The 11,630-nt window shown below is 41.1% G+C and overlaps 1 protein-coding gene across 1 annotated transcript; it reads right to left on the bottom strand.

The window, feature by feature from the left end:
- Positions 1 to 717: 717 nt before the first annotated feature.
- gng13b (guanine nucleotide binding protein (G protein), gamma 13b) lies at positions 718 to 11,427 on the bottom strand. The gene is made up of 3 exons (XM_070848474.1): positions 11,345 to 11,427; positions 3,997 to 4,123; positions 718 to 1,814 (listed from the first exon to the last, which is right to left on the bottom strand). The coding sequence occupies exons 2-3, from the start codon at positions 4,092 to 4,094 to the stop codon at positions 1,709 to 1,711; spliced, it is 204 nt and encodes a 67-aa protein (XP_070704575.1). The 5' UTR covers positions 4,095 to 4,123; positions 11,345 to 11,427; the 3' UTR covers positions 718 to 1,708.
- Positions 11,428 to 11,630: the final 203 nt, after the last annotated feature.

Genomic DNA, 11,630 nt, shown 5'->3' with positions numbered 1-11,630 from the left:
GACTCCTACAGGTGTCATGTGTAGTTTGGATTAGGGAAGATACAGCTGTGCAAGCTGCAAGCACAGCTGATTTCACTGTCACACGTTCCTTAATTTATGTTCTTTCTTTTCCGTGTAAAGGCTTCAGTTAGCATACTGACACCTTTAGACAATGAATGAATGGATTCTTGAAGTTTTTTTTTTTTTTTTTTTGAAAGAATCTGATCTCCAGCAGTGGCATGATTTGTTAATTAAGTTTGTGGATAACATTGAAAACAATAAACATGGTCATAATTTGTGAATGTACCATAAGAACCTATAAAGACTTAAAACTTATAATAAGGATAATTCTGTTAGAATGGCTTGCAGTGTAGTCATATTATGTATTACAACTGCCCCCATGTTGCTACTCTTTACACTTGCATGTCACTTTATGCATCTCTGGTGGATCAAATAGCTGTCAGATATCAAAAAAAGCGAATTGTAAACGTGTCCAAGAAGCATTCGAGATAGATAGAAGTCTGTTGCTGTTGCTAAGCTATTTATTTTACGATTCATCCACATGTTCGCGTTAGCTCATGGAAAATTGTTAGCTAGCTACCTGAACCGTTGTGCTCAAGCTTTTCCTCTTCAGACATTTTTTGCTCAGTTATCAAACAGCTGATTTACATGACTTTGGAAGAAAACAAAGATGCGTTGCACTCTGATTTGTGATCTGGCTGTAGCTATGTGTGAATAAAAGTGCATTCAATCACGTCTGGATAAAATATGGATGTGAAACGCCGCTAATGATGTAGTGTAAGTGCCAAAAAGCTTAATGATGAAGAATAAGCATCCTATTTTACTTCCAGCAAACAAACACACATGAAGATGATCAAACACAGCACAGGCATGCACCTTGTCCTTTACATGCAGGTTCTATGTGTGTCGTTGCTCTGTAAGGCTAATTTGAGGGAATAGTAAAACCTTAAAACCATGTTCTACAAGCCAACACAAGTAAACCTTGGTGTATTAGTATACTGTATTCTATAAATTATAAGTCCTTATAGGCTCTTATGAACGGTTTATTGAGGTATTAAAAACTTAAATGTAGTTATTTTGTCAACAACAGACTTGCGCAACCTGTTAGCTTTCAATTTTAAAAGTACCAAAAATTTATTTTGGTTTTATGATAAATGATAAGTTTTGTAAGAGCAAGTGGTCAATATCTCGCCACGGAACAATATTCCCCCAGCAGATCTACAATCAGTCTGGCAGAATGAACGTGACGGAGACAAGACACTCCTATGATCACAACGAAGAGTAGAAATTGTAAAAGAGGAGAGAAAGCTTGTGACTGACAGCTGCATAAATAAGTCATCATATATCCATATAGAAACATGTAATAGTAGTATTGATCATCATCGTCATATATCGTAGTAATGATGCATTGCCGTGGCAGGAATAAACTTGCAGTGAACGTGTGGCAGTCGGGGGGAAAACCCAAAGTTTGGAGTGATGGTGTGTGAGTGTGTGTCTATGTCAATGTGTGTTTCTGTGTCCTTCTTGGAGGGTGTGTGTCGGGGGATATCAGCTGTTGTACATTCACGGTGGAGAAGTGAGGAGGTACCTCCCTGCCATGGCCTTCATAGGCCGAGCCAGGAGGGTCAGGTTCAGGGGGCATCCGGAGGTGTGTGTGTTGGTCAGGGCGGTTAGAGTTGAAAGCTCATGGCTGGGTGGTTGGTTTCTTCTAGAGAAGGATGCACTTTCCTTTCTCCACCCACGGGTTGTTCTTCATCAGCTCCGGGTTCAGGAAGGGATCCTCTGGGACGCCATCCTCTATCCATTTTACCAAGCTTTGTGGGGAAACAGAGACATTTTTCAAATTCCAGAGGAAGTTTATTACAACAATCCATCCTCTGTCCACTTTTCCTCTTGTCCATACAAGGCAAGACAGAGAGGAAGAAAGAGAGGCTGAGCAGCCACAAGCCAGAGGTAACTAATTACATTTACTTCTGCAACTGTAGCTTTTATTTAAACTGCTTTGTTTTTAATTTGCTTAAATCCCTTTAATTCAACCGAAGTAATGTAGTTCATCTATTAGAGACTACAAAGGTTATTGGTCCTCTGTAAACTCTAATTCTGGAAAGCTACCATTCATAATATACATAATTGATTTAAAAATGTTTTTGCTTTATTGTGTAATTATCATTTTTTTCACTTGGATTTAAAGATTGTTCAATATTTTGGGTTTCACTCTCTTGGTTGCATAAGAAGATCAGAATCACTCTCATGTCTGTAGGACGAATATGAAATTGCTTGCACAGATGGTTGGCTTAGCTTGGCCAGATGCAGTAACTGTATCTGCAGTACCCCCATAAAACCACAACATATTGTTTGGACACTTTGGTTTCTGTACAGATTAAACAAACGAGACATTACATGCTAATTAGTGAACTTTAGATATGATCTTGTTGTACTTCTATCACAAAATAATTGAAACCTAATTAGATTATTATTATCTAATTATCAAAATAGTAAAGGAACATTATGTTTCAGCAATATCTACAGACTGTGTGTTAACATTAGCTAACGTGAGCCACCATAAGCTACTTCTCATATATCAGACCAGTAAGACTGTGCCAGAAAAAAATTCTACATTGTACTGAAAATGGCAAAGGTGTGTTTTATTGCTTAGGAATTTTTCATTTATAAAAGAAATAATATGTTTTTTCTTCTCTCTAAGGTTACATACCCAAATTTAAAATTCAGTTAATTATCCATAAAGTCACAGTACTTTAAAACACTCTTTCTATTAATGCTTCTCCTATTTTTCAAAAATCATTTCTACATGCATAAGAGTTTTATGCAGGGTTTCAAAACACTGACCCTGAATACTTTTCATCTCTTCATGAAAAACAGCATTAGTCAAGACTGTCCTCTCGAGCAGTGCTGATGAAGCCTCAGATGAAGTGTTTCTTCTAAGTTTCCTTGATTGGCCCTTAATCTACTGACACTGCAGTGAGACTATGAGACAAAGAGAGCTGCACAGAGCTTAATGACGGCTGCAGCTTTGCTTAATGCTTCAATGTGTGCTCTGGCTGACAATAGCCTTCAAGGCAGCATTAGTTAATGAAGTCATATCACTGTGTTATCATAGTGGTGGAATGACTAATGCTGTCACATCCAGAATGTTGTTTTTATTACGGTGAAGAATAGTAGATATTTACTGCCTTCTTAAAGTGATGTTTATGATACTGGAAATGAATATACCACTAAATACCTTGAAAACAGCGATTGGTTTAACAATCTCAACTTGAGGACCACTTCCTCACTTCCTCTGAAGCTTTCAAACACATCACACAGCCCATTTCTGCAGGCAGAGTTTGACCAGTAGTCATGGAACTGTGACTAAAGCTGTCAGCTGCCACGCTGACAACAACTTGTAATTAGTGTAAGTGTAAAGGCTTCACTTGTGGTAAATCCAGTTTTTCACACACACATAACACAAATTTGTTGTTTTTTTATATTATAGTGGCTCTTAAACTTTATTGTTTTCATAATACTGACGTTACAATGGTGGCTGGATGTATTCAAAAATCCAAAAACTAAGATCAGTTTTGTTGTCAGGGATTCGATAAGAAAATAAATACGAGGGGAGAAATGTAACCTGGCTCTGTCCAAAGGTAACAATAGCCACCAACTAACACCCCTCAAGACTCATCATTAACACTTTTTTAAAAAAAACAACTTTTGGACAGAGCCAGGCTAGCAGTTTCCCTTGGTTTCCAGTCATTGTGGTAAGCTATGCTAATCGCTGCTGGCTGTTGCTTCATAATTGCTGAACAGATAAGAGAGTGGTATTCATTAAACTAGTCAGTTACAAACATGATCCACTGTGCAACATTTTGTGTTTTTTCTATGTGTTCAGTGTAACGAAGCTGTTCTATTTTCAGTCTTAGAACTACTTAGCAGAATTGTGTTTTGGTGCTTGAACTCTGCAGATATGTGCAGAGCTGTTATGGACAAACTACTCACTCAGTCACTGTTTTGGAGGACTTCTCTCGTTTAAAGGCCAACTGGTATTTGAGGCTCTCCACCTCCTTCTTCATCTGGGGCAGGTCCATCTCATCCATGGCTGCAGCTTGATGTAGGGCTTTTCTACCTGTGCACAACGGGAAGGCCAGAGTTATATTTATACTGTGCATAACACTGTTAAATGGAGACACACTCAATACAACTATGTCCTGCAGCAAGAACACCATAAAGAACATAACAGCTGCTTAGTGATTCCACCTACAGGCAGGGAGAATAGAGGCTATTAAATTCATAGAGTACAAATCTGGCAGACCCACTTAACACCACAGGATATGTTCAGTTGCCTTCTTTTGTGTCCTTGGGGTTGAATGTTTCCACATTAGGAAAAGTTCCACAGCCTTGCTGAATATGCCAAATTTAATTACGTGTGTAACCAAAATGACAGCAGTTCAACAGCACATCACTTTTATGCACATTTTGGTCCATTTCTTGTATATTACCACCTGTAGTTTGATAATTTCAAACCAAGATTGATGACTGCAGACTACAGTAGAGTTGATTTTCAACACCTGAAGGGAGGGAGAGGAGAAAATGTTTTGCTTCTGTGAGAATTTGCCCTCGATCTTCACCCTCTTCCATCTTTTAGTGTGTGCTTTTGAAATACAGAAGTGTTCCAACACAAAACTTTGCTCACACCCCACAACATCAAGGGTTATCTGACGGAATAAGGTTAGCTGGAAGTAATGGGTAAATGGTTGGCATGGCCAGCTTTCGCCACTCCGAGTGCTGGTAGTATGGATGCAAACTTGACCCAACTAATGTAAAAGTTGCCAGTTCAATTGTATGAATAACATATTGTAATAACAATATCAACTTTTGACAATTCAGTTCCACATAACCAGCCCATGTCAGTTAATGGCCTCTGTGAGGTGAGTGAAGTAGACACATTTACAGCTGACAGGAAGACTGACGGAGAGGCAGAGGACATAAGTTAGTATAATGTATATATATATATTCTTCAGCCCAGGTTCTATTTATGTCATCTGCACATCCTGAAAAGATGAATTCATTACTAATATGCACTTTAACAGGACTATCTATTTCACCCACACTGCAATGTAGTGGCAGGAGATGTGATAAACAGGTCCATACTGTAGTACATTTTATCATGTCATGGAGTATTAGCTGTAGGTGAAGTTGACGATTGAGTGCTGTGTGAGAAATATGTACAGAAACTGTATCATATGTCATGTAATTTATCATTGTTGTATAGCTCTGTATGGTGATGAGAGAATATCTCTCAGTGGCAACTGAGAAATAGGCTACTTGGTGCTTTTGCTTTTTATTTTTATTTTATGATGAACGTAAGGTTTCCATTCTTACTTAATCAAAATGTTACAGGATTATCATTTATGGGAAACCAAAATCATGATGCACAGTTATATGGTGCAATAAGTGCAGCCTTCTAGTACACTTCAACCTTGGTCTAGAGGGAAAAAGACACATGTAACCAGGTCAAAGTCATTGCTAGCTGCAGCTAAATGCAGGCCTGCGCTGATGTATAAATGTTCTGTGGCATTCAGGTTACCAGTAAAGGGGACTGAGCTACAAATCAAAATCTTTTTAAGCTCTTAATAAACACGTAGCTGCATTAAATGAATAGCTCTTCATGTTGGTAAATAGAGATTTTGTGTCTTGAGTTAGGCAAGCATGTGTGGAGCTGGAGCTGTGACGTGGTTAGCCTAGCTTAGCTTACCACAAAGAGAGAAGGGGGAGGGAAACGCCTAGCGTGGCTTTTTCCAAAGTGAAAAACACACACCTACCAGCAACTTTAAACCTGATTTTCATGGGGAATTGCTTGCTGGAACAATTTCTTGCACAGCATTGGTACTTTCTTGCTGGCGCAGAGACATAGCTAGCAACACACATAGCTGCTAACAGGAGTAGCAGGTTATCAGAACTGTTATTTGTGAATAAATAAATCCAGTGCGTAATTCCCTCTATTGTCACATTTCTGGCCAAGTATAAGTGTAACACACAAGATACATTGTTTAAATCAATGAGCTTTGGAGGTGTTGGTGGGTGTATTTTTGAATTTTGGACAGAGCCACGCTAGCTGTTATCCAACTCATTATGCTAAGCTAGACTAAATATGTCCTGACTCTAACCACTAAACACACAGATATGGTATCACTCCTCACAGATATTCTTTTCTTACTGGCACAAATTAAGTGAATAGGAGTATTTCCCAAAATGTTGTCATATTTCTTTAAACACAGCACATATTTGGTTGTGAAGGGCGACAGTGAAAGGAAGAGCTTTTGTAAAATGTAGCCTATGTCGGGCCATGACCGGTTTGTATTTCCGTCTCATGTGTTGATCAGAAAAACACTTCATTAACTATTTACAAATGATTGATAATCTGCATTAAATTCATAACTCAGTATGCTGCAGCCCTGAAAGCCAAACATGCCGGTGGTCAACTCTCTACAGCAATACTGTCTTCATTCTCCTCCACTGCATCTTTTTCTGTCTGTCCCTCCCTCCCTCCCTCCCTCTCCCTCTCACTCCCCACCCACGCTCTGTCCACTACCCTCTCAACAATACTCTTCCCCTCTTGTGCGTGCACTTGTGTTTGTGCACCCTCGAGTGTGTGTGTGTGTGTGTGTGTGCGCACGCCTGTGTGAGTCATTTGAGGATTCGGGTGAGCTGAGTGCTTGTCTAGTCTGCACTCAGAATCGATCTCACTGAGGTGCTCCAACACAGAAACAACAATGGTATTTTTTAAGGGACATTAAATAACACTTGATGTTATGCAATTGTCCTTATGGCAGTTTAGTGAGTGAGGGGGCATGTCGAGGCAGGAAATAGCGGCTGAATTCAACACCTACTTCACCGCATGGTCGGTACGCTAATGAAGTACACAGACCATAATAATACTATAGACATTTGTTGTACTTTTATTTAAATGGCTCTGAATCTCGCTACTCTTATGTTTACCCACATGCAAGGTAGTGGGACAGTAAAAGTAGGAAGCTAATACTGATATTAAAAACAAAAGCATATTCTTCTATTGTACTGTATATATTTCTCAAAAGACCAATGATTTTTATATATCTGAGCATCAAAATTTAAGCAACCTTGTGCAATAACTTGCAGTCAATGAATTTTCCCACCTCAAAATGACTATTTAGGACGTTGGAACAGAAGTTATCAATCATCTGTGTGAACATCTAAAAGCCTCAGGCCAACATGTAAATGGCTGACTGATTTATTCCAGCGTCTTGGTCCCATATATCAACAACCGCGACTTCATAAAAAAGTGATTCAAGGGGAGGGATGAGAAAAGGTTGTGGAGAGAAACGTGTGATATGTTTCAAAGGTGTGTGCGCGCCCTGTGTGTGTGTGTGTATGTGTCCTTTTGTGAGTTTGGGGAAAACACCAGGTGCAATATTACATGACAAAGTGTGTGTGTCTTACCAATATTAGACAGACAGAGAGAGGCAGAGCGATGGCCGGTTCCTGGCTGAGATCAGGTTTCAGCAGCATCCTCCGGAGACGACAGGAGGATTGAATGCTTTCCTCTTTCTAACTCTATCACTCACAAGCTCTCTCATCCCCATTCCCCTCCCCTCTCCCTCTTTCCTGCTTTCACTTCTATTTGTCTGCTCTATCCATCTGTTTCCCAGCCTCTACCTCTTTTCCTGTCTCCTTTTCTCATTTCTTCTCTGCCTATGTCTCTGTTTGTCTGCTGTCTTTTTTTTTCCTCTAAGAAAATTCATCTCTTTCTCTCACCCTTTTTTCACTATTTCTCTTCCTTAATCTCTGTTGCTATCTTTCTGAAACAAGGACTGGCCTCAGGACGTAAAGGTGGCGGGTGATGGCACACTGTGTCCACCTAAAAGTCACTGCATAATTGCCAGAAAATGTTTTTGAGCAATGTAGTCCTTCCTTTTTCTCTATCTACTTGCCTGTATCCATTATATTCTCCCCATCTTCTCTCTCTCTCACCATCATTTGCCTTTTCCATTGTTCTGCCTCCCTCTCCATCTCAAATTACTCTTCCTGACATTTGCTCAATACCCGCCCATTTATGTACCTCAACCACCAAATTGTAAGCCTTACACACCCTGCAACGCAAACATTTTTCCTGTAAAAATCCAAATCACGGAGTGATTGTTGTACTGCAGGTTTCCTCTCTGCAGCATTCACACTTTCCTCCTTTCTTTGCTCTCTGATATCTGTTTTCCGTCTGTCTCCTGCTGTCTTCCACAGATGCCTCCTCGCTAAGTGCACCCTGTCCATTTTCACAAATTTCAAACAGTTTACCCATTACTCCACACATTAGCCATCTCTCTTCCTCTTTCTCTTTGTTGCCCAGCCAGGAGTTAGTCACGTCCAATTATGGTTGTAACGTATAAAACCCTCCGAAATGACACATTTCACCTAAACCAGCAGTCACATTTGAAGGTGCTCGTGTAGTTTATCATAACACCAATGAATCAGTGACACATTTATTGTGAAACCTGATAAAAACCAATCTCATAAACCCTCGTCTGCTTTTTGTCACGCGGTTGACATCGGCTTCCTCAGCGGTTTGCTCACCGTACAGTAGAGGATAAACATTGCCGTTTAACCACCTTTCACAGGGAGAAACTCCTGTTCAAACAGGAAGTAGTCAGGGTGTGTTCTGGCTGCAGCCTGCTGGCCTCTCTGAACATGGGTAGGTTTTACAGCGATACACAGAAGAAATACACTGCAAGTGGTCCTAATCATAATGGGCACTGTAGCAGCAAACCTTTGACTTCTTCTTCTTACTAATGTAATCCACTGTGAACCTAATTTAGGCCCAGTGTAGTGAGTGTTAGTGTGTGGTATTTGGTTGAGGTTTGGGTGTGTATGCAGTGGTTCCTGTCTAAACTGGGACACTTCGCCATGAAGGGAGTTGTAAGGTTTGCCTCAAGATTATGCACAAGTATTATGGAAGATGGAAGAAGACGTTAATTACATTTGCTTTATTAAAAACTATTCTTTGAGATCTTCTAATCAAAACGTTCTTCTCCACTTGAAGGCAATTTGGGCTGAATCCAGTCTCTCCTGCGCGCTTTGTCACAGGTAATTAATAACCTCAGAAATTTGTTGCTCGGTTGTTCAGTGGCTCGGCATCCGAAAGGCTGTTGTGTGCCGTATTTCTACATGTGTGCTGCTTTTTAAAGATGTGTTTGGGTGGCTGTGCGGTGGGGACTGTGGGGTGGTTGTTTTAGGGGAGGGTATGTAGGTCGCGTGGTGATTTGGGTCAAAAGCATCCAGAGATTAACCTCTACCCCGGGTCTCCTCCGCTGTCTTCCCAGCCTCGTGATAATACACTGTATGGGTGCTTGTGTGCATGTCAGTGGAGCAGGTGGCAGTTTGAGGTGAGCTGCTACCAGTGTTTAATGTGTTGGATCGCTCTTGTCTGCGCTTGATGATCTATGATGACGGCAGAGATGGCAGCTTGAAGGAGAAACTAGGAAACCAGAGGTGAAAGGGACATTAAAAAAAAAAAAACTGAGTGAGTGAAAGAGGTGAAGACAGAAAGAAGAGCATGAGACAGAGGAGGAGAGATGTGAGGCAAAGAGACAGATGAAGGGAAACAGAGTGAGAGACTCTTCTTGCCTCTATAGCTACTGCATTGTAAATAGAGACTAAAAATAGAATGGAACAGGCAGAGCTCCTCTGACCAGCTGAGAGTGGAGACTAAGAGAGAAAGAAGAGGCTCCTTCACGTTAAACTGAGGAGATAGATGCTGCTCAGGATAATAAATGCCAGACGCTGGCAGACGATGTTTGAGGTTTTACAACCAGCCGATCTGTTCTGCACTTCAATGAGCTTTGAAGCGATCGGGACCAGTCCGGCTGATATCACACCGGCCTACATGGGGAAATGTCCAGTCGATCGGATCTGATCAATATAGGCCTGAATTGGGTTGGATGGAATAAATGTTTTATCAGGTCGGCTGTTTTATATCCAACACGCCGTCCCCTCATTGTATGGAGTCCAGTTCTATAATCTGTGTTTGTCCTTAAAAGTGTATAGGCGGGTGTAGACTCAGAACCAGAGGGATGACATGAGCCCCCCCTTGGAAACCGATTGACCACTCCTGGTGTCCCCTCCCCCACCGATAGGTAGTTGGCGTATTAGTATCGTGGATGCATAACTGAATGGTCCTAGCATGTAGACACATTTCTTGGTGGAGAATCAGTCAAATGAGAACAAAGAGGCGTAAAATGACCAGAAGCAGACACACACACACACACACACGCACACGCACACACACACACACACACACACACACACACACACACACACAAAGCAACTAGAGGACTACAAAGAGACACATGACAACTACAAAGAAACACAAAACTACTTCACAGATGCAAAACAACTACAGATACACATAAAAAAAAAACCCCAATGAGACATAGTGCAACTACAAAGAGACACAAAAAGACCATAAAGACACAAAATCATCACAAACACACATTGTAACGATTAAAAAATAACGGCATAGCCATTTTGTGCCTTTTTCGGGGTGTCTTGCTGCACTGAAGGAGGGGTGTGGGGGCTGTTATGTCCGTGTGTCCTGGGGCCCATGGTTTCAAAATCAGCAGCTTATTATTGCTATAGTTTTATATTAGAATATAATATAATGAAATAATATAAAAGTTGTTTATTTGGCACCCATTTATCACACTGAATAAACAATGTAATTATTACTATTATTACTATTAGCCAAGAACCAGGACTTTAAAGATGAGTCTTAACACATTTTTAATTTTAAATTCTAAAGTATCTAAACGGGCATCTTCAATCCATAAAACAGGGTCAGGTGAGGCCAGTGAGAGAGAGAGGGAAAGAGAGAGGAGGAGGAGGAGGAATTGCAGAGGAGAAATGTAAGTTTTATGTAATCTTCGTGGGTTCCATATGGCCCAGTAGTGAGGTGTGTGTGTGTGTGTGTGTGTGTGTGTGTGTGTGTGTGTGTGTGTGTGTGTGTGTGTGTGTGTGTGTGGGAAGCTGGAGGCGGACAGCACAAATAGCATAATGGTCCACCCAGATTGTTGGACTTGTAAGTGAAGTACACTTAGAATAAACACACCTGCGCGTACAGTGGAAATGACTATTTTTGGTGTAAAATAAATAAATTACAGTTAGAAATTCATTTGTGAGCCGATTTGATGCCCATCGAAATGATGTGCTGCAGCAGAAAGGCCTGTAATTGTAACATGATGGGAGACCCCAGAGTGTTGGCTAAGCAGGCACGGTGGCAGTCGTTGTATGATGTGGTTAGAGAGACAGTCGCATCTCTTACCTCACTGATGCGCCGGTTGGAGGCTGTTGCTCTTTCCAAGTCTGACCGGTGCAGCTGAGCCGGAGGAGGGCAGAGAAGACAGCCGGACTGACACACGGACCGAGGGCTTTAATTTCCCAGCTCTTAAGCAAACAGCAGCAGGTTGGACGTCCGCACACTCAGTTTATCTCGGGGATGCGGTGCGCACTCTCAGTATCCACTGGAAGAGATGAAGGATAAAATCCGCAGTCTCCGGAGTAAAACAGACGATGACGACCGGTCTGAGGTTGTCTGGAGTGCTGGAGGA

Source organism: Pempheris klunzingeri, chromosome 17 (genome assembly GCF_042242105.1).
Source record: "Pempheris klunzingeri isolate RE-2024b chromosome 17, fPemKlu1.hap1, whole genome shotgun sequence".
In the NCBI taxonomy this organism is placed as follows: domain Eukaryota; kingdom Metazoa; phylum Chordata; class Actinopteri; order Acropomatiformes; family Pempheridae; genus Pempheris; species Pempheris klunzingeri.
Note: the sequence above shows the minus strand (reverse complement) of the source record. Positions and strands in the feature narration are given on the sequence as shown.

Coding starts and splice junctions, on each gene's coding strand:
- gng13b (XM_070848474.1), bottom strand. CDS start 4,094: ATGGATGAGATGGACCTGCCCCAGATGAAGAAGGAGGTGGAGAGCCTC. Junction 1,815..3,996: donor TCCTCCAAAACAGTGACTGA/GTGAGTAGTTTG, acceptor TTCCCCACAAAG/CTTGGTAAAATGGATAGAGG.